This window comes from Anomaloglossus baeobatrachus, chromosome 4 (genome assembly GCF_048569485.1).
Source record: "Anomaloglossus baeobatrachus isolate aAnoBae1 chromosome 4, aAnoBae1.hap1, whole genome shotgun sequence".
Lineage (NCBI taxonomy): Eukaryota > Metazoa > Chordata > Amphibia > Anura > Aromobatidae > Anomaloglossus > Anomaloglossus baeobatrachus.
In genome coordinates this window covers 10,492,762-10,516,295 of record NC_134356.1, presented here as the reverse complement: position 1 = coordinate 10,516,295, position 23,534 = coordinate 10,492,762, and the positions used below count along the sequence as shown (strand labels likewise).

Below are 23,534 nucleotides of genomic sequence, written 5' to 3'. Positions count from 1 at the left end.
CAGTGCTATATCGGGGTATAGTGTACATATGCAGTGCTATATAGGGGTACACTGTACATATGCCGTCCTATACAGGGGTATACTGTACATATACAGTGCTATATAGTGGTATACTGTACATATACAGCGCTATATAGGGGTATACTGTACATATACAGCGCTATATAGGGGTACACTGTACATATGCCGTCCTATACAGGGGTATACTGTACATATACAGTGCTATATAGGGGTACAGTGTACATATACAGTGCTATATAGGGGATTATATAGAAGGATATTCGCCCACCCTCTCCCTCAGGTGCTGCGGTCTTCTGCTCTGCGCCTCAGTTTCCGCTTGTTGTTCCCGCCTTCGGCCGCCAGCCAATCAGAGTCCTTCCTCGCAGTGCATGTCGGGATGTGGAGCCGCGGGCGCGCGGCTTCACCTCAGCTCAGTTGTGGATCCATCCTGTAGTGACTGAGGGATAATGGCGGCAGTGACGTGTGAGCGGAGACCCGGGAGGACACGGAGGGGGAAGCACCGGACGGCGCTGCCCATTGATCTTCGGCTCCTCAGGAGTGAAGTCTGCAGCCGCCATCTTGGTGCTCCAGATATTGCTGTTTGGGGTGAGAGGGGCTGAGGCTCAGGCACCTCCTCTGCCCACCTGTAATGACCATTAGCCATCCAGCAGCTGGCAGGGCATGCTGGGAGTTGTAGTTCCACATCAGCTGAAGAGCACTCCCCCTCCTAATCATCACCACATAATATAACGAGGCCGGGCTGCCATTCAGGAGTCATGGAAAGCCGACAACCCCTGAGGGAAATGTGCTGGCGGCCATGTTGGTTGTCGCTTTCCTAGAATCAGATCAACAATAGTTCATCTTACAGCGGTTTAGTCACCTCCGTGTACACATGTCCTGGTAATAGCCATCAGCCGATCCAGAAGAGGAGATGCAGTGTAAAGCATGGTGATGGACAGAGATGAGGGATGGAGGGAGGAGTCCGTTTGGAGGAATTGAGGACGGAGGAGTCCGGTGGGAGGTAAAGAGGAGTCCGGTGGGAGGGAAAGAGGAGACGGAGGAGTCTGGTGGGAGGGATGGAGGGGCACGGGGGGTGGGGGGTAACAAATCGACATATTTTCCACAATCCCTTGTTAAGAGGTTAAGTATTTAATGGAAAGGCTCTCCTCAACAATGGAGGGGTCCGGGAGGGAGATGGAGGAGACAGAAGGGCGGAATGGAGGAGACGTGGGAAGATGCAGTGGTCTGGGGGTGTGGAGGGATGGAGTGATCTGGGGGTCTGAGGGTATGGAGGGATATGGAGGAGACGGGGTGGTCTGGGGGATGGAGAAGAGATGGATGGGTCTGGGGGAAACAGATGTTGGGAGTCTGAGGGCAGGAGATGATGGAGGGGTTTGGTAGGTGGGGAATAAAAGAGATGGAGGGGTCTGGGGGGAGAAGATAATGAAGAGATGTTGGGAGTCTGGGGGGAGGAGATGGGGGTGGGTGGGGGGGATGGAGGGGGCTGGGATATGGAGGAGACAAGGGGAGGGTCTGGGGGATGGAGAAGAGATGGAGGGGTCTGGGGGGGAGGAGATGATAGAGGGGTTTGGTAGGTAGGGATTAAAGAGATGGAGGGGTCTGGGATGTAGGGATGGAAGAGAGCTGGAGAGGTCTGGGGTGCGAGGGGTCTAGAGGGAGGAGACAGAGGGGAGAGTGTGGAGGCATGAGGGTCAGGGGTTCTCATCCGCTGGCCTGGTTGTTTTCAGAAAGACTGCACGGACCAGGGCTCATCCCACCAAACACCCGCACTCTTTCCCCGTGGGCAAACACTACTGAGACAACACAGGGTGAGGGAACCACACATTAAGATTTTATTGGTTCACCAAGAAGCAAAAACACAAGATGGTGCAAGTTCCTCCCTTTCGCTGGCCTATTAGGGATTACAATCTTCATGACTTTGACGCTTCCAGGACCAACTATCCCAGCCAGAAGCACCGCACTTTTGGCTAGCATCCATTGAGAGAAGCTTAGGAAGCTGACTTGGCACAGTAAGATATGTAGCCATGTGACAGAGTTGTCCCATTCTGGGTCTGTGAATTTGTGGTCTCAGCACTGAACGGTGAAGCAGTTCTGTGATCCTCCAGCTGGAACTGTAGCTCCTAGGGTAAGGTCATGTAGAATATACACCTGGTGACAGAAGCAAAGCCCTTTTATACCCCTCCCTTCTCATTTCGGGTATTGTGTCTTACAGGATTGGTTGGAGATTGCTGCTCTCTCATTGGTCGCTAGTTCAGTACAACTAAATAATTTCCTCTGAACTATGTAGGAAAAGGGGCTGAGGCAATCATATAACAGACAATCGGGCTCCGATCAGTCTGACCTGAGACAATGGCTAACTGCTCTTGATTTAAAAAAAACAAAGGAATCATTTGTCTGGCCTTATTAAAGTGTAACTATTGTGTTAATTTTTATTTCATATCAACAATACCCATGAAAACAAAATACTTTGTAATAATCTTATCAGACAAATTTACTTCTTTTCTTTCTCTGTCAGAATTGATCAGTCATTATCAACATGCTCAGGGAGAGGTATGGGGAAGGGATGAAGGAGAAAGAGGGGTCTTGGTAAGAGATGGTGGAGGCGTCTGAATGGGGGGAGGGATGGAGCGGTCTAGCAGGAGGGATGGAGGCATCTGAGGGAGGGATGGAGAGCACGGAGGAGTCTGGGCCAAGGGATGGACGGGTCTGGAGAATGAGATGGAGGCATCTGGGGGCAGGGATGGAAAAGTCTGGGAAGAGTGATGGAGGGGACTGAAGAGAGGGATGGCAGAGGCATCTTAGGGGTGAGATGGAGGAGGCAAAGGTGTCTGAGGGGAGTGATGGAAGTGTCTGGGGGGGGACGAGATATAGGGATCTGGGGAGAGGTAGACTATGGTGTCTGGCGATTGAAATAGAGGGATCTGGGGAGACAGATGGAGGAGACGGTGGGGTTTGGAGGGATGGTGGAGCTGTTGAGGGAGGGATGGTGGAGACACCTGGGGCAGAAAGATGGTGGCATCTGGGTTGAGGGATGGAGGAGACAGGCGTCGGGGAGGGATGGAGGTGGCGAAGGCATCTGGGGGAAGAATGGAGGAGACGAAGGCGTCTGGGCGAGGAGACTCCTCCAGTCTAGACAGTGGGAGGGATGGAAGATAAGGCAGGGAGGGATGAACAGAGGCAAAGGCGGCATCTGGAGGAAAGGACAGTAGAGATGGAGGGGGATGAAGGGTCTGGGGGAGGAGGGGGATGTCTGGCAGATGGGGACGGGAGACTAAGTTGCGTGTTAGAGGGGACACGGGTCTGAAGAAAGTAAGGCGCGTCAGAGATGGAGTTGTCTGATGGAGGAAGACTCGGAGGGGTCTTGCATTGGCTTTCTTCCCTGCACTCAGGACATATGCACGCTCCACTAGCCGGATTGTACATTTGTAGGGGAGATGAACGTAGCTGTTGGGCCTTTGGCAGCGCTTCTAACCTTCTCACCTCTAGGACAATCACAAGATCCTGGAGAGTCTGTAGACGTCACACTTGTGAAGTCCTGCACTAATACTTGGGGAGAAGATCTGGCTCACAATCTGGAGATTTTGTCCCACTAGGGTCGGGTGGGGTTGAGATCTGGGTTTGTGCAGCCCCTCAGCAAACATTGCTCTGTGTCATTATGGAGCTCATAAAGGGGGCACATGGAGGAACAGAAAATTTACCCCAGAACTGCTTCCCCGAGGCGCCTGTTACTGACCTGATAGGCAGCAGCTCCAGGCATCTGCCAAACCCGATCACCCCTCAGACTGGCAGATCCTGGAGCCCAGTGAGGACGTGCTTTGCTCGACTGCAGAGGTCACCTGGCATTGAGCTGACAGCCTGAGGCTCCTGGCACCAGCGAGTTTTACATCATCTCTCATGCTGGCACGGGATGGTCCCAAGTACTGAACTGGAAGGGACTGTGCAGCCGCAGTGGACATTAATGGGATCTGACACAGCGGGGAAAATAAGTATTTGATACTCTGCCGATTTTGCAAGTTTTCCCTCCTAGAAAGAATGGAGAGATCTGTAATTTTTATCGTAGGTAACTTCATCTGTGACAGAATAAAAAAATCCAGAAAATCCCATTTAAGATTTATAATTAATTTGCATTTATGGCATGAAATAAGTATTTGATACAATAGAAAAAAAGAACTTAATATTTGGTAGAAACCTTTGTTTTCAGTTACAGAGGTCGGACGTTTCCGTGGTTAGTTGACCAGGTTTGCACACACTGCAGCAGGGATTTTGGGCCACTCCTCCATACAGATCTTCTCCAGATCTTTCAGGTCACTCCTCCATACAGATCTTCTCCAGATGTTTCGGGCCACTCTTCCATACAGATCTCCAGATCTTTCAGGTCACTCCTCCATACAGATCTTCTACAGCTCTTTCAGGTCACTCCTCCATACAGATCTTCAGATGTTTTGGGTCACTCCTCCATATCGATCTTCTCCAGATCTTTCAGGTCTCTCTTCCATACAGATCTTCTCCAGATCTTTCAGGTCCCTCCTCAATACAGATCTTTTCCAGATCTTTCAGGTCCCTCCTCCATACAGATCTTCTCCAGCTCTTTCAGGTCTCTCCTCCATACAGATCTCCAGATCTTTCAGGTCACTCCTCCATACAGATCTTCTCCAGCTCTTTCAGGTCTCTCCTCCATACAGATCTCCAGATCTTTCACGTCATTCCTACATACAGATCTTCTCCAGCTCTTTCAGGTCACTCCTCCATACAGATCTTCTCCAGATCTTTCAGGTCACTCCTCCATACAGATCTTTCAGGTCATTCCTCCATACAGATCTTTTCCAGATCTTTCAGGTCCCTCCTCCATACAGATCTTCTCCAGCTCTTTCAGGTCTCTCCTCCATACAGATCTCCAGATCTTTCAGGTCACTCCTCCATACAGATCTTCTCCAGCTCTTTCAGGTCTCTCCTCCATACAGATCTCCAGATCTTTCACGTCATTCCTACATACAGATCTTCTCCAGCTCTTTCAGGTCACTCCTCCATACAGATCTCCAGATCTTTCACGTCATTCCTACATACAGATCTTCTCCAGCTCTTTCAGGTCACTCCTCCATACAGATCTTCTCCAGCTCTTTCAGGTCACTCCTCCATACAGATCTTTCAGGTCATTCCTCCATACAGATCTTTCAGGTCATTCCTCCATACAGATCTTCTCCAGCTATTTCAGGTCATTCCTCCATATCGATCTTCTCCAGATCTTTCAGGTCACTCCTCTATACAGATCTTCTCCCCATCTTTCAGGTCACTCCTCCATACAGATCTTCTCCGGATGTTTCAGGTCCCTCCTCCATACAGATCTTCTCCGGATCTTTCAGGTCTCTCCTCCACACAGATCTCCGGATCTTTCAGGTCTCTCCTCCATACAGATCTCCGGATCTTTCAGGTCTCTCCTCCATACAGATCTTCTCTGGATCTTTCAGGTCTCTCCTCCATACAGATCTTCTCCAGATCTTTCAGGTCACTCCTCCATACAGATCTTTCACGTCATTCCTACATACAGATCTTCTCCGGATCTTTCAGGTCCCTCCTCCATACAGATCTCCAGATCTTTCACGTCATTCCTACATACAGATCTTCTCCAGATCTTTCAGGTTTCTGGGCTGTCACTGAACAATATTGAGTTTCAGCTCCTCCAGAGATTTTTCTTTTGGGTTCAGGTCTGCAGACTGGCTAAGCCACTCCAGGAACTTGAGATTCTTCTTACGGAGCTGCTCCTTCGTTGCCCTCGCTGTGTGTTTTGGGTCATTGTCTTTTATCTTGGCTATGGTGGAGAGGTTGGGGTGTGATTGAGTGTCTTTTATACAGGTAACGAGGACAAACAGATGCAATTAATACAGGTAATGAGTGCAGAGTAGGAGAAAAAATAACAGGTCTGTGACAGCAGAATTCTTGCTGGTTGGTTGGTGATAAAATACTTATTTCATACAATAAAATGCAAATTATTTATAAATCATGCAATGGGATTTTCTGGATTTGTTTATCCTTTCTGTCACAGTTGAAGTTACCTACGATAAAAAATTACAGCCCTCTCCATTCTGTGCAGGTGGGAAAACATGCAAAAACAGTAGAGGATCAAATACTTATTTTCCCCACTGTAGGTGCCGGATTATTGGACAGAGGAAAAAAAAAAGGTAAAACCAAGGCCAGCGTCAAATGTTTCCACAGATTAGTAATCCTCTGCTTTTCCTATTCTCTAGGAGTCTCATCAGATTATCACATGCCGGATTAAAGGACCTTCACAATCTTCGCCATCGTCACTTTCCAGACCATCAGAAGCTGCGGTCATGAAGGATACTTACTATGCGAGTTACCAGCAAATTATACACAGTCCAGTAATCCAGAATACCCGCTCTGCTGGCACTGGTCAGATCCCATTAGTGCCGGATTAAAGGAAGTGAAAAGATCATCAGACGGAGCCGGAATAAAGGCTCATGCCTATATGGACAGTCCAGTAATCAGGACATCTGATAATCTGGCACTGAGTCATGCTGGATTAATGGAAGTTGGAGATATTTCCAGTATACATGTGACCTTCGCCATCCCATGTGTAAAAGTAGTCATCAGCACAGAATACACGGACGCTGGGGGTTGTGGTCTAATTTTTTTTTCATTCTTGTGGTACAACTTGGTAAATTATTGTCAAACGTACAAAGCAGAGAGAGAAAATTTATACAAACGGGGGGGGTTCCTCCGACGATGGGGGCGCGGATTATATTTACACCAGGTGTAGCCCTGCCGGTGTCACACGGTCTCCTGTACCCCCAAATATAATTTATATATATATATATATATATATATATATATATATATATATATATATATATATAAAGATATAAAACAAAAAGAAAATAAATAAAATTACAAATCACTTAACGATCGTGAGGTTAAAATTAACTCTCGCATTACTGGGCCAGCAGGAAAGGGGTTACCAGCGACATTGCCCTGGTACATTCTCCAATATCTTCCCCGGGGGTCTCTTTATTGATCTCAATATGATATTAGGAACATTTGGAAACATTTTCAGATTTCGCTTGTCTTCTGAATCTTGACCACTAGAGGGCGGTATTGTAGTGGAAGACTAATGGTTGGGAAAAACGAAAAAAAACCCTATGATGTGTAGCATCGGGTGTCGGCTGTTGCAGAGGCTCGCACCCATCTTTTCCAGTCTCCTTTTGACAGATTTCCTTCCTGAAAGGGATTTTTCACTTTAATGAAAGTAGACCCCAATTGTTGCTCACCCTCCCCAGGTCCAGTACCGATCCGGATCTGCAGTGTTGAAAGTGTGGATCATCGCTGCAGCCAGTCACTGAGCTCAGCGGCTCATGTACAAGGCACTGACTTCAGTGATTGGCAGCAGCCATGGTGTGACTTCACCGCTGCAGACTACACCTGGGGAGGGCATTATTCTAGGAATATATGAATATTTGGTGTCAGATGGGTCTATCCCTTTAACGGCAGCCATATTGGTTGTGACTCAGCTTTCCCAGGATCGGATGAAGCTGAAAAATAAAAGTTAATATTTCTAAATATATATTTTTTGGGGAAGGAAAGCTTTTTCTGAAGTGACCCATGCCATGCGGTGTAGCCCGATCACACGAATGTGATTGTCTGCAGCGCCTCCTTCGCACAGAGGCACAGCATAGTCTTTTCCGTGCAGCTGACCGCAGGAGAATCCATCCGTGTCGCTCCTCGTCACAGGAGATAATAAAAGTGGTCGCAAAGCGTCTCCATCATGGCCGCCCCCAGGCCGCCCCCAGCGAGACCACCTCTTCGCCCCCTCCCCCGCTGCCGTTCCTTTATACACATATAAAAATATATATCTACATATATTGATTTAGTTTTATATCCTATACATATATATTTCTGCCTCCCGTCCCGAGTACTGGGGAGGGGGTGCCGGGTGCACGGTGAAGGGGTGCAGAGCGTACGGAGGAGGGGTCGGTGCTGGCGATGATGGGGCGCAGCGTTACTTGCACACGTATTGGTCCACAATCTCCGTGCACTTTTTGCACTTGACGAAGCAGCACCAGTGGAACTTGCAGTGACAGCGCTCCACCTGCATGGTCTTGAACTGGTCGTAGCCGCGTCCGCAGCACATCAGCTCGCAGCCGTCCATCCCCTCCGACGTCTTGTTGCACAGTCGCCCCTGCGTTCCCAGGGAGCCCGTGGTCTCGTTGCGGAGGCAGTAATCCGGGCTGGGGTCCAGGTACACAAGATCCTCCGGTGTGGGGGAGTTAAAGCGCTGGTTGACCTGCTCCAGTTTGTTGCGGCGGCTCAGCCTCATGGCGGCCGCGCTGTCGTACTTTTCCTTCAGGTACTCGCCCACTTTGCGGAAGTCGGCCAGCTGCAGCCAGCAAGTCTTCAAGCTGCACGAACCGGAGACGCCGTGGCATTTGCAGGCGACATCAGCGAGTTCATACACAGCCTGGAAATAAAGAACAAAAAATATAATGGTTACGCCTCCCATAAATGTTATCTCATGGAGAAAGCTCTCAGTTGTGCAGTGACAGGCAGCAGCCACCAGGTGGGGCTAAGATCCTTCTGATCAGGGGAGGGCAACGCAAATTACCGAGGGGCCACATGGAAGGCCGTGGAGGCCAGTGTGGAGGTCAGTGTGGAGGCCGGTGTGGAGGTGGTGTGGAGGCCACTGTGGAGGCCAATGTAGAGGCCGAACCAATAGAATGAGATTAATTTTGCTCAATATTAAAATTAACAATTATGTTATATTAATATTACAGTAATTTTATCACCTAATAATGAGCAGAATTAAATCTGCTGACACCCCCCATATACATTAGCCCACACACAGCCCCCTATATACAGTATTACCTTACACACAGCCCCCTATATACAGTATTACCTTACACACAGCCCCCTATATACAGTATTACCTTACACACAGCCCCCTATATACAGTATTACCTTACACACAGCCCCTTATATACAGTATTACCTTACACACAGCCCCCTATATACAGTATTACCTTACACACAGCCCCCTATATACAGTATTACCTTACACACAGCCCCCTATATACAGTATTACCTTACACACAGCCCCCTATATACAGTATTACCTTACACACAGCCCCCTATATACAGTATTACCTTACACACAGCCCCTTATATACAGTATTACCTTACACACAGCCCCCTATATACAGTATTACCTTACACACAGCCCCTTATATACAGTATTACCTTACACACAGCCCCCTATATACAGTATTACCTTACACACAGCCCCTTATATACAGTATTACCTTACACACAGCCCCCTATATACAGTATTACCTTACACACAGCCCCCTATATACAGTATTACCTTACACACAGCCCCCTATATACAGTATTACCTTACACACAGCCCCCTATATACAGTATTACCTTACACACAGCCCCCTATATACAGTATTACCTTACACACAGCCCCTTATATACAGTATTACCTTACACACAGCCCCCTATATACAGTATTACCTTACACACAGCCCCCTATATACAGTATTACCTTACACACAGCCCCCTATATACAGTATTACCTTACACACAGCCCCCTATATACAGTATTACCTTACACACAGCCCCCTATATACAGTATTACCTTACACACAGCCCCCTATATACAGTATTAGCCCCACATAGCCCCCTGAATATAGGATCAGCCGCCCACATAGCCCCTTTATATACACTGTAAGCCCCCACACATCATCTTAAATACAGCATGAGCCCCCCAACATAGCCCCCTGTAGATATAGGATGGGCCCCAACATAGTCCCTTATATACCATAAGAGCACCATACAGCCCCCTATATACAGTATGAGCCCCCACATAGCCTCCTATTTACAGGATGAACCCCTGCATAGCCTCCTATATATAGTATGAGCCACCACATTGCTTTCTACATACATTGAGCCCCACATAGGTCCTATATACAGAATGAGCCCCCGCAGCCCACTATATATAGTATGAGCCCCCATAGCCCCTATATACAGTATGAGACACCCATAGCCTCCTATATACAGTATGAGACCCCCCATAGCCTCCTATATACAGTATGAGTCCCCCCATAGCCTCCTATATAGAGTATGAGCCTGTACACATATGAATAAACCCGCACCCCACACTCCCCTTGCGCCCGTTTCCCCGATGCTTTGCTGCACGGACGCCCCGCATAGCACAAGTAATGATGTGGCGTCAGCTGTGCCTCACGCTGATTAGTGGAAGATGGAGCCAGTGGCCCCTGCTCCACCATTGTGTTCATCACTATCCGCATCCTGAGGATACAGACAGCGGCGGAGGGCACGGTGCGGTGGAGGGCACGGCGCAGCAGCGGTGGAGGGCACGGCGCAGCAGCGGTGGAGGGCACGGCGCAGCAGCGGCGGAGGGCATGGTGCGGCGGAGGGCACGGTGCGGCGGAGGGCACGGCGCAGCAGCGGCGGAGGGAACGGCGCAGTAGCGGCGGAGGGTACGGCGCAGCAGCGGCGGAGGGCACGGTGTCTTGGTCCGGGCCCAGCCCTGCGTCCAGACCGCATCCATCACTAGCAGTATATACACGCTATAATTATATAGTTATCTAATAGTAAACACTAAATTCTGTAAGAAGGACTCGCTCAGTCCCGAAATTCACTTTATGTCTCCATTCACTGACAGCAAGCGCAGGTCTTGAAAATGGCAAGAAAATTAAACACAATCTCTTGAGAAAGTTGCGGAAAGTTTTCGGTTTATTTCCGTCTCCTGTGAACGGGCGATAATTGTAAGACCAATGAGGGTCTCAAGTCGCTTGTTTTATGGTGGTCTTGCTCCATAATAGAGATTGGTGGGGGTCCCGTACTTATGGCCTCTGATCTCCTAGAGACACATTGGTGGGATCCGGCTTTCTGCTGCCGATAACCTAAGTGGGGCAAGACCACAGCCAGGAGGAGCTGAATGAGTGTCCGGCCCCGAGGCAGATCCCGAGACCTTAGCCCCCATCAGTGGGGGTCTCGGTGGTGGGATCCACTGTCTCTATTGCACAGGTAATGGAGGATGTCAGATTTGGTCTCTTATCTGCGTCTGCTCCGAGACCTCTCACTATTTCCATATAAAAAGGATTATTTCCTCATGTAGGAACTTAGCAATTAGGTCACCTCCGGGGGGTCTTAGATCTCGGAGGCAGGGGGTGCAGACCGGCCCGGGGTCAGCTAGCTCCCAGGCTGGAGTCCATAGAGCTCTGGGGTCTTCATTCACAGAGCTGATCCCCTCCCTAAAAACCACAATCCGGTCGCCCCCGTAATGTCAAGGTCTTGTATCGGGGAGGAGGACGTTGACGCTAAATGCTGCGTTCCCCTTTTATTTCATCACATTGTAACCAAGTGTCTTTGTGTTTCTGAAGGGTCGTTACAATGTATCCGGAGGACGCACATTGTGGCCGTGGCCCCGGCTCGTGGCCTTTTGAACTTGGTATCACTTGGTCGCTAGATGAGATCCTGAAAGTCAAACAAGGGAGGAGGATCCCTGAGGTAAGACAAACAGGGAGGGGGCTAGGGACAGGATTGGGGGTCCGCAGTTAATGGCTATGATGTGTGTGTGTGTGGGGGGAGGGGGGGCAACTGAAAAGAAAGGAAGTGCTAGAACAACAGAGAGCATACCCCAAGAGAAGAAGGGGCCATAAAGTCAAGAGGAGGGAGAATGGGAATGAGCCCCCGACATATGTGCCTCCGGGAGGTGTGAGGGGGGGCTGTAGGTGAGATTGTAGCTTGGGTTATGGGCAGGGGGGGCTTGGAGACCCCGTGGCGGTTGACATTCCTGACCTGCTGGCCACAGCATCTGTAAAATGCACTTTACTAATAGACTGTTTTCCGATCTGAGTGGTCCGTACTCGGGCCGTGACCCCCGGACACAAGGAGCCGCCCGTGTTTCGGAACTTACTTTACACGAGCTGCACCCTGGGGGACTTGTACCCCGTATCCTGGTCCTGTGTTTATCTTTCCGAGGGTCCGTCACATTATCTGGGTCCCCCCCCTCCGCATGGTGTTGTGTCAGCTGAACGCCTTTTGTTTGTCCGGCAGCTGAATCCACTGATCGGGTGCTGCGGGGACCCCCAACAGGTGCCGGCCTCTCACCTTCCGCCGGCCGCCTCCAACATCCCACACTCAACACATTGCTTTATTCCTTCTCCATTTTCAATATCTCTGCTTGCTGTCAGTAAATGAAAAAAAGTCTAGAGACTGAAAACCTGTGAAAAATGCTACAGTTAGCCATAAATGGCTGAAAACAGAGAGCGATAGGCTGACCGACATAGCAGTGGCGACTCACCCGCCGTCCGGCCTCGTTGTTCTGGAGGTTCATTAGTGCCCTGGCCTGATCCTCTGACCCTTTGGGATAATTCTTTTCCCTTTCTCTGGCGTCTACGAACTCCTTGGCGAAGCGATAGCCGTACTCCACGTTGTCCCCGCAGCCGCCCCACAGCCAGTCCCGGGGCAAGTCTTTGGGACGAGTCGTCCGGCTGCAGCCGCAGGTCGACAGCTCCCCCTCGCGGCAGGCGCGGCTGATGGCGTTCACCACTCCGGCTGCGCTGATGGCGTATGTGAAGGCGGCTTCTCTGCTTCCTGCGAATGAAGACGGAAACGAGAGGAATAAGGGGTCAGTCAGTAATCGCCCTCCACAGCGGTGACATCAAGACTATTGAAAACATCACCATGTAGCCAAAAGACAGACTGGAAAAGTCCACCACTAGGGGGAGCTCCCTGTATACAGAGATACATGATAAGATCCTGTCTGCAGTCACCACTAGGGGGAGCTCCCTGTATACAGAGATACATGATAAGATCCTGTCTGCAGCCACCACTAGGGGGAGCTCCCTGTATACAGAGATACATGATAAGACCCTGTCTGCAGCCACCACTAGGGAGAGCTCCCTGTATACAGAGATACATGATAAGATCCTGTCTGCAGCCACCACTAGAGGGAGCTCCCTGTATACAGATACATGATAAGATCCTGTCTGCAGCCTCCACTAGGGGGAGCTCCCTGTATACAGATACATGATAAGATCCTGTCTGCAGCCACCACTAGGGGGAGCTCCCTGTATACAGATACATGATAAGATCCTGTCTGCAGCCTCCACTAGGGGGAGCTCCCTGTATACAGAGATACATGATAAGATCCTGTCTGCAGCCACCACTAGGGAGAGCTCCCTGTATACAGAGATACATGATAAGATCCTGTCTGCAGCCACCACTAGGGGGAGCTCCCTGTATACAGAGATACATGATAAGATCCTGTCTGCAGCCACCACTAGGGGGAGCTCCCTGTATACAGAGATACATGATAGGATCCTGTCTGCAGCCACCACTAGGGGGAGCTCCCTGTATACAGAGATACATGGTAAGATCCTGTCTGCAGCCACCACTAGGGGGAGCTCCCTGTATACAGAGATACATGATAAGATCCTGTCTGCAGCCACCACTAGGGGGGAGCTCCCTGTATACAGAGATACATGATAAGATCCTGTCTGCAGCCACCATTAGGGGGAGCTCCCTGTATACAGAGATACATGATAAGATCCTGTCTGCAGCCACCACTAGGGGGAGCTCCCTGTATACAGAGATACATGATAAGATCCTGTCTGCAGCCACCATTAGGGGGAGCTCCCTGTATACAGAGATACATGATAAGATCCTGTCTGCAGCCACCACTAGGGGGAGCTCCCTGTATACAGAGATACATGATAAGATCCTGTCTGCAGCCACCACTAGGGGGAGCTCCCTGTATACAGAGATACATGATAAGATCCTGTCTGCAGTCACCACTAGGAGAGCTCCCTGTATACAGAGATACATGATAAGATCCTGTCTGCAGCCACCACTAGGGGGAGCTCCCTGTATACAGAGATACATGATAAGATCCTGTCTGCAGCCACCACTAGAGGGAGCTCCCTGTATACAGAGATACATGATAAGATCCTGTCTGCAGCCACCACTAGGGGGAGCTCCCTGTATACAGAGATACATGATAAGATCCTGTCTGCAGCTACCACTAGGGGAAGCTCCCTGTATACAGAGATACATGATAAGATCCTGTCTGCAGTCACCACTAGGGGGAGCTCCCTGTATACAGAGATACATGATAAGATCCTGTCTGCAGCCACCACTAGGGGGGAGCTCCCTGTATACAGAGATACATGATAAGATCCTGTCTGCAGCCACCACTAGGGGGAGCTCCCTGTATACAGAGATACATGATAAGATCCTGTCTGCAGCCACCACTAGGGGGAGCTCCCTGTATACAGAGATACATGATAAGATCCTGTCTGCAGCCACCACTAGGGGGAGCTCCCTGTATACAGAGATACATGATAAGATCCTGTCTGCAGCCACCACTAGGGGGAGCTCCCTGTATACAGAGATACATGATAAGATCCTGTCTGCAGCCACCACTAGGGGGAGCTCCCTGTATACAGAGATACACGATAAGATCCTGTCTGCAGCCTCCACTAGGGGGAGCTCCCTGTATACAGAGATACACGATAAGATCCTGTCTGCAGCCTCCACTAGGGGGAGCTCCCTGTATACAGAGATACATGATAAGATCCTGTCTGCAGCCACCACTAGGGGGAGCTCCCTGTATACAGAGATACACGATAAGATCCTGTCTGCAGCCTCCACTAGGGGGAGCTCCCTGTATACAGAGATACACGATAAGATCCTGTCTGCAGCCTCCACTAGGGGGAGCTCCCTGCATATAGAGATACATGATAAGATCCTGTCTGCAGTCACCACTAGGGGAGCTCCCTGTATACAGAGATACATGATAAGATCCTGTCTGCAGCCACCACTAGGGGGAGCTCCCTGTATACAGAGATACATGATAAGATCCTGTCTGCAGCCACCACTAGGGGGAGCTCCCTGTATACAGAGATACATGATAAGATCCTGTCTGCAGCCACCACTAGGGGGAGCTCCCTGTATACAGAGATACATGATAAGACCCTGTCTGCAGCCACCACTAGGGGGAGCTCCCTGTATACAGAGATACATGATAAGATCCTGTCTGCAGTCACCACTAGGGGAGCTCCCTGTATACAGAGATACATGATAAGATCCTGTCTGCAGCCACCACTAGGGGGAGCTCCCTGTATACAGAGATACATGATAAGATCCTGTCTGCAGTCACCACTAGGGGGAGCTCCCTGTATACAGAGATACATGATAAGATCCTGTCTGCAGCCACCACTAGGGGGAGCTCCCTATATACAGAGATACATGATAACATCCTGTCTACAGCCACCACTAGAGGGAGCTCCCTGTATACAGAGATACATGATAAGATCCTGTCTGCAGCCACCACTAGGGGGAGCTCCCTGTATACAGAGATACATGATAAGATCCTGTCTGCAGCCACCACTAGGGGGAGCTCCCTATATACAGAGATACATGATAACATCCTGTCTACAGCCACCACTAGAGGGAGCTCCCTGTATACAGAGATACATGATAAGATCCTGTCTGCAGCCACCACTAGGGGGAGCTCCCTGTATACAGAGATACATGATAAGATCCTGTCTGCAGCCACGACTAGGGGGAGCTCCCTATATACAGAGATACATGATAACATCCTGTCTACAGCCACCACTAGAGGGAGCTCCCTGTATACAGAGATACATGATAAGATCCTGTCTGCAGCCACCACTAGGGGGAGCTCCCTGTATGCAGAGATACATGATAAGATCCTGTCTGCAGCCGCCACTAGGGGGAGCTCCCTGTATACAGAGATACATGATATGATCCTGTCTGCAGCCGCCACTAGGGGGAACTCCCTGTATACAGAGATACATGATAAGATCCTGTCTGCAGCCACCACTAGGGGGAGCTCCCTGTATACAGAGATACATGATAAGATCCTGTCTGCAGTCACCACTAGGGGGAGCTCCCTGTATACAGAGATACATGATAAGATCCTGTCTGCAACCACCACTAGGGGGAGCTCCCTGTATACAGAGATACATGATAAGATCCTGTCTGCAGCCACCACTAGGGGGAGCTCCCTGTATACAGAGATACATGATAAGATCCTGTCTGCAACCACCACTAGGGGGAGCTCCCTGTATACAGAGATACATGATAAGATCCTGTCTGCAGCCACCACTAGGGGGAGCTCCCTGTATACAGAGATACATGATAAGATCCTGTCTGCAGCCACCACTAGGGGGAGCTCCCTGTATACAGAGATACATGATAAGATCCTGTCTGCAGTCACCACTAGGGGAGCTCCCTGTATACAGAGATACATGATAAGATCCTGTCTGCAGCCACCACTAGGGGGAGCTCCCTGTATACAGAGATACATGATAAGATCCTGTCTGCAGCCACCACTAGGGGGAGCTCCCTGTATACAGAGATACATGATAAGATCCTGTCTGCAGCCACCACTAGGGGGAGCTCCCTGTATACAGAGATACATGATAAGATCCTGTCTGCAGCCACCACTAGGGGGAGCTCCCTGTATACAGAGATACATGATAAGATCCTGTCTGCAGCCACCACTAGGGGGAGCTCCCTGTATACAGAGATACATGATAAGATCCTGTCTGCAGCCACCACTAGGGGGAGCTCCCTGTATACAGAGATACATGATAAGATCCTGTCTGCAGTCACCACTAGGGGAGCTCCCTGTATACAGAGATACATGATAAGATCCTGTCTGCAGCCACCACTAGGGGGAGCTCCCTGTATACAGAGATACATGATAAGATCCTGTCTGCAGTCACCACTAGGGGGAGCTCCCTGTATACAGAGATACATGATAAGATCCTGTCTGCAGCCACCACTAGGGGGAGCTCCCTGTATACAGAGACACATGATAAGATCCTGTCTGCAGCCACCACTAGGGGGAGCTCCCTGTATACAGAGATACATGATAAGATCCTGTCTGCAGTCACCACTAGGGGGCGCTCCCTGTATACAGAGATACATGATAAGATCCTGTCTGCAGCCACCACTAGAGGGAGCTCCCTGTATACAGAGACACATGATAAGATCCTGTCTGCAGCCACCACTAGGGGGAGCTCCCTGTATACAGAGATACATGATAAGATCCTGTCTGCAGTCACCACTAGGGGGCGCTCCCTGTATACAGAGATACATGATAAGGTCCTGTCTGCAGCCACCACTAGGGGGAGCTCCCTGTATACAGAGATACATGATAAGATCCTGTCTGCAGCCACCACTAGGGGGAGCTCCCTGTATACAGAGATACATGATAAGATCCTGTCTGCAGCCACCACTAGGGGGAGCTCCCTGTATACAGATATACATGATAAGATCCTGTCTGCAGCCACCACTAGGGGGAGCTCCCTGTATACAGAGATACATGATAAGATCCTGTCTGCAGCCACCACTAGGGGGAGCTCCCTGTATACAGATATACATGATAAGATCCTGTCTGCAGTCACCACTAGGGGGAGCTCCCTGTATACAGAGATACATGATAAGATCCTGTCTGCAGCCACCACTAGGGGGTGCTCCCTGTATACAGAGATACATGATGAGATCCTGTCTGCAGTCACAACTAGGGGGCGCTCCCTGTATACAGAGATACATGATAAGATCCTGTCTGCAGCCACCACTAGAGGGAGCTCCCTGTATACAGAGCTACATGATAAGCTCCTGTCTGCAGCCACCACTAGGGGGAGCTCCCTGTATACAGAGATACATAAGATCCTGTCTGCAGCCACCACTAGGGGGAGTTCCCTGTATACAGAGATACATGATAAGATCCTGTCTGCAGCCACCACTAGGGGGAGCTCCCTGTATACAGAGATACATGATAAGATCCTGTCTGCAGCCACCACTAGGGGGAGCTCCCTGTATACAGAGATACATGATAAGATCCTGTCTGCAGCCACCACTAGGGGGAGCTCCCTGTATACAGAGATACATGATAGGATCCTGTCTGCAGCCACCACTAGGGGGAGCTCCCTGTATACAGAGATACATGGTAAGATCCTGTCTGCAGCCACCACTAGGGGGAGCTCCCTGTATACAGAGATACATGATAAGATCCTGTCTGCAGCCACCACTAGGGGGGAGCTCCCTGTATACAGAGATACATGATAAGATCCTGTCTGCAGCCACCATTAGGGGGAGCTCCCTGTATACAGAGATACATGATAAGATCCTGTCTGCAGCCACCACTAGGGGGAGCTCCCTGTATACAGAGATACATGATAAGATCCTGTCTGCAGCCACCACTAGGGGGAGCTCCCTGTATACAGAGATACATGATAAGATCCTGTCTGCAGTCACCACTAGGGGGAGCTCCCTGTATACAGAGATACATGATAAGATCCTGTCTGCAGCCACCACTAGGGGGGAGCTCCCTGTATACAGAGATACATGATAAGATCCTGTCTGCAGCCACCACTAGGGGGAGCTCCCTGTATACAGAGATACATGATAAGATCCTGTCTGCAGCCACCACTAGGGGGAGCTCCCTGTATACAGAGATACATGATAAGATCCTGTCTGCAGCCACCACTAGGGGGAGCTCCCTGTATACAGAGATACATGATAAGATCCTGTCTGCAGCCACCACTAGGGGGAGCTCCCTGTATACAGAGATACACGATAAGATCCTGTCTGCAGCCTCCACTAGGGGGAGCTCCCTGTATACAGAGATACACGATAAGATCCTGTCTGCAGCCTCCACTAGGGGGAGCTCCCTGTATACAGAGATACATGATAAGATCCTGTCTGCAGCCACCACTAGGGGGAGCTCCCTGTATACAGAGATACACGATAAGATCCTGTCTGCAGCCTCCACTAGGGGGAGCTCCCTGTATACAGAGATACACGATAAGATCCTGTCTGCAGCCTCCACTAGGGGGAGCTCCCTGCATATAGAGATACATGATAAGATCCTGTCTGCAGTCACCACTAGGGGAGCTCCCTGTATACAGAGATACATGATAAGATCCTGTCTGCAGCCACCACTAGGGGGAGCTCCCTGTATACAGAGATACATGATAAGATCCTGTCTGCAGCCACCACTAGGGGGAGCTCCCTGTATACAGAGATACATGATAAGATCCTGTCTGCAGCCACCACTAGGGGGAGCTCCCTGTATACAGAGATACATGATAAGACCCTGTCTGCAGCTACCACTAGGGGGAGCTCCCTGTATACAGAGATACATGATAAGATCCTGTCTGCAGTCACCACTAGGGGAGCTCCCTGTATACAGAGATACATGATAAGATCCTGTCTGCAGCCACCACTAGGGGGAGCTCCCTGTATACAGAGATACATGATAAGATCCTGTCTGCAGTCACCACTAGGGGGAGCTCCCTGTATACAGAGATACATGATAAGATCCTGTCTGCAGCCACCACTAGGGGGAGCTCCCTATATACAGAAATACATGATAACATCCGGTCTACAGCCACCACTAGAGGGAGCTCCCTGTATACAGAGATACATGATAAGATCCTGTCTGCAGCCACCACTAGGGGGAGCTCCCTGTATACAGAGATACATGATAAGATCCTGTCTGCAGCCACCACTAGGGGGAGCTCCCTATATACAGAGATACATGATAACATCCTGTCTACAGCCACCACTAGGAGGAGCTCCCTGTATACAGAGATACATGATAAGATCCTGTCTGCAGCCGCCACTAGGGGGAGCTCCCTGTATACAGAGATACATGATATGATCCTGTCTGCAGCCACCACTAGGGGGAACTCCCTGTATACAGAGATACATGATAAGATCCTGTCTGCAGCCACCACTAGGGGGAGCTCCCTGTATACAGAGATACATGATAAGATCCTGTCTGCAGTCACCACTAGGGGGAGCTCCCTGTATACAGAGATACATGATAAGATCCTGTCTGCAACCACCACTAGGGGGAGCTCCCTGTATACAGAGATACATGATAAGATCCTGTCTGCAGCCACCACTAGGGGGAGCTCCCTGTATACAGAGATACATGATAAGATCCTGTCTGCAGCCACCACTAGGGGGAGCTCCCTGTATACAGAGATACATGATAAGATCCTGTCTGCAACCACCACTAGGGGGAGCTCCCTGTATACAGAGATACATGATAAGATCCTGTCTGCAGCCACCACTAGGGGGAGCTCCCTGTATACAGAGATACATGATAAGATCCTGTCTGCAGCCACCACTAGGGGGAGCTCCCTGTATACAGAGATACATGATAAGATCCTGTCTGCAGTCACCACTAGGGGAGCTCCCTGTATACAGAGATACATGATAAGATCCTGTCTGCAGCCACCACTAGGGGGAGCTCCCTGTATACAGAGATACATGATAAGATCCTGTCTGCAGCCACCACTAGGGGGAGCTCCCTGTATACAGAGATACATGATAAGATCCTGTCTGCAGTCACCACTAGGGGAGCTCCCTGTATACAGAGATACATGATAAGATCCTGTCTGCAGTCACCACTAGGAGGAGCTCCCTGTATACAGAGATACATGATAAGATCCTGTCTGCAGCCACCACTAGGGGGAGCTCCCTGTATACAGAGATACATGATAAGATCCTGTCTGCAACCACCACTAGGGGGAGCTCCCTGTATACAGAGATACATGATAAGATCCTGTCTGCAGTCACCACTAGGGGGAGCTCCTTGTATACAGAGATACATGATAAGATCCTGTCTGCAGCCACCACTAGGGGGAGCTCCCTGTATACAGAGATACATGATAAGATCCTGTCTGCAGCCACCACTAGGGGGAGCTCCCTGTATACAGAGATACATGATAAGATCCTGTCTGCAGCCACCACTAGAGGGAGCTCCCTGTATACAGAGATACATGATAAGATCCTGTCTGCAGCCACCACTAGAGGGAGCTCCCTGTATACAGAGATACATGATAAGATCCTGTCTGCAGCCACCACTAGGGGGAGCTCCCTGTATACAGAGATACATGATAAGATCCTGTCTGCAGCCACCACTACGGGGAGCTCCCTGTATACAGAGATACATAAGATCCTGTCTGCAGTCACCACTAGGGGGAGCTCCCTGTATACAGAGATACATGATAAGATCCTGTCTGCAGCCACCACTAGGGGGAGCTCCCTGTATACAGAGATACATGATAAGATCCTGTCTGCAGCCACCACTAGGGGGAGCTCCCTGTATACAGAGATACATGATAAGATCCTGTCTGCAGCCACTACTAGGGGGAGCTCCCTGTATACAGAGATACATGATAAGATCCTGTCTGCAGCCACCACTAGGGGGAGCTCCCTGTATACAGAGATACATAAGATCCTGTCTGCAGCCACCACTAGGGGGAGCTCCCTGTATACAGAGATACATGATAAGATCCTGTCTGCAGCCACCACTAGAGGGAGCTCCCTGTATACAGAGATACATGATAAGCTCCTGTCTGCAGCCACCACTAGGGGGAGCTCCCTGTATACAGAGATACATGATAAGATCCTGTCTGCAGCCACCACTAGGGGGAGCTCCCTGTATACAGAGATACATGATAAGATAGTGAAGGTCATGCTGGGACTTCTGGTGTTAGTGACATACATTACCTGTTTAGTATCTTGGCCCTTTCATGTGGTGCAGACATGATGTAGAACACATCAGATACAGATACGTTTACACCTCGGGGCACAGTCTCAGCATTTTTGGAGCTGATATCAGTAGTCATTAGAGATAAAGTCTTCTTTGCCCTGGTACTGACACTGGCTGAGGGGCACTGGGAGACCCCCTGGGGGCTTCAGCTACAAACCTGTTTTCCTGTATCAGTCAATGAGATGACTCGGTGCTGCCATCGAGTGGCCACTGTTGGACGTGCGGGTGGAGACCCCTGGTGCCGGGTTATCTGGGTGGGAATCCTGTAGAGAGTGTGGTTTAGGCTATGTGCGCACTAGGCCGTTTTACCCGCGGTTTTGCTGCGGAAATTTCTTGAGAAATCTTTGTGCAGACATTTCCCAGCAAAACCTATGGGAAAAAAAATATCTGTGCACGCTGCGATTTTTTCACAAGAAAATTCTTTGTGAAGATTTTCTTGAGAAATGTGCATGTCACTTCTTTTCCGCAGGTACCCCCGGTATTTCACTCCATTAACTGTAATGTAATCGCGAAATTCCGGGGGTATACCGCAGGTAGCAAATGATGTGCGGTGACCCCCGGTATAGCCGCGATTTACCTGCGGTAATGCTCATCGCTGCCTGCGGTTTTGCAGGAAGTGATGTCATTATGACAGGAAGAGGAAGCGGAGCAGAGTAACACACATGTCACACTCCCTGGACGCCGCACAGAAGCGCTTCCGTGTGACCTCCAGGTGCCCGTGCAGTCTGTGTCCCGCCCCAGCCCCGCAGCTGCCCGCACAGCAGTGTCAGTGTCTGCCCGCAGTGTCAGCAGCCTGTCACTCTGCAGTGCGTGCAGCCGCGGGGATGCCGAGCGCTGCTGTCAGGAGGTGAGGTGAGATCATTACCTGCGGTGACGATCTCCTGCCTCCTGACGTCACCGCTGTCACTGCCGTCTATGCCCGCGGCCCGAGACTGTCACTAGCGGTGACGTCACGGGCTCTCGCGATACTGCTGACAACGCGGCGGGCATAGAAGGCAGTGACAGAGTGGATGGCAGGACTGCAGGAGATCATCACAGCAGGTAACGATCTCATCTATCCTCCTGATGGCAGCGCTCGTCATCCCCTGCAGTGACCTGGACTGACATATTGATGTTAGCTCAGGTCACTGCATTGCTCTCCCAGCCAATGGGGAACATTCTGTTCTTCACTGACTGGGACAGTAACTATGGTATGGATCGTCTCCTCCCCCCTTATTGGATTACGCCGGACCTGGATTTGATTGTTCTTGTCAATAAATTGGTGAAAGAGGGAATGTGGGGAGTGTTTTTTTCAAATAAAACTTTTTTTGTTGTCTATTTTTTATTTCTTACTGACTGGGTTGGTGATGTCAGGTATCTGATAGACGCGTGACATCACTAACCCCAGGGCCTGATGCCAGGTGACATTACACATCTGGCATCAACCCCATATATTACCCCGTTTGCCACCGCACCAGGGCAACGGGATGTGTTGGGGCGAAGCGCCAGGATTGGCACGTCTAATGGATGCGCCACTTCTGGGGCGGCTGCGGCCTGCTATTTTTAGGCTGGGGAGTGTCCAATAACAGTGGACCTCCCTAGTCTGAGAATACCAGACCCCAGCTGTCCGCTTTACCTTGGCTGGTGATCCAATATGGGGGGACCCCACGTTTTTTGTTTTAAATTATTTATTTAATGTAACATAACAGCGTGGGGTGCCCTCTGTTTTGGATTACCAGCCAAGGTGAAGCCCTCAGCTGTGGTCTGCAGGCTGCAGCCGTCTGCTTTACCCTAGCTGGCTACAAAAGATAGGGGGGGGCCCCACGTCGTTTTTTTTTTAATTATTTATTTATTTTTTGGCTAAATACAAGGCTAGGCACCTTAGTGC

General features: G+C 50.1%; 2 protein-coding genes across 4 annotated transcripts in view; both read right to left on the bottom strand.

Annotated features, from left to right (window-relative positions):
* RAD52 (RAD52 DNA repair protein) overlaps positions 1–540 on the bottom strand; it is a 32,943-nt gene extending 32,403 nt beyond the window's left edge. Inside the window, exon 1 of one of the 2 annotated variants that reach the window (XM_075343608.1) lies at positions 290–540. The gene's annotated coding sequence lies outside the window, so the exon portion shown is untranslated. The remainder of the gene's footprint in view (positions 1–289) is intronic. The other variant, XM_075343607.1, reaches the window with a different exon arrangement.
* Positions 541–7,810: 7,270 nt separating this feature from the next.
* The window catches only part of WNT5B (Wnt family member 5B), a 71,694-nt gene continuing 55,970 nt past the window's right edge, over positions 7,811–23,534 (bottom strand). For both annotated transcript variants that reach the window (XM_075343610.1, XM_075343611.1), the window contains exons 4-5: positions 12,365–12,657; positions 7,811–8,491 (exon numbers count right to left, since the gene is read on the bottom strand). In XM_075343610.1, the coding sequence (XP_075199725.1) occupies positions 8,033–8,491; positions 12,365–12,657 (752 nt within the window). In that variant the 3' untranslated portion in view covers positions 7,811–8,032. The remainder of the gene's footprint in view (positions 8,492–12,364; positions 12,658–23,534) is intronic.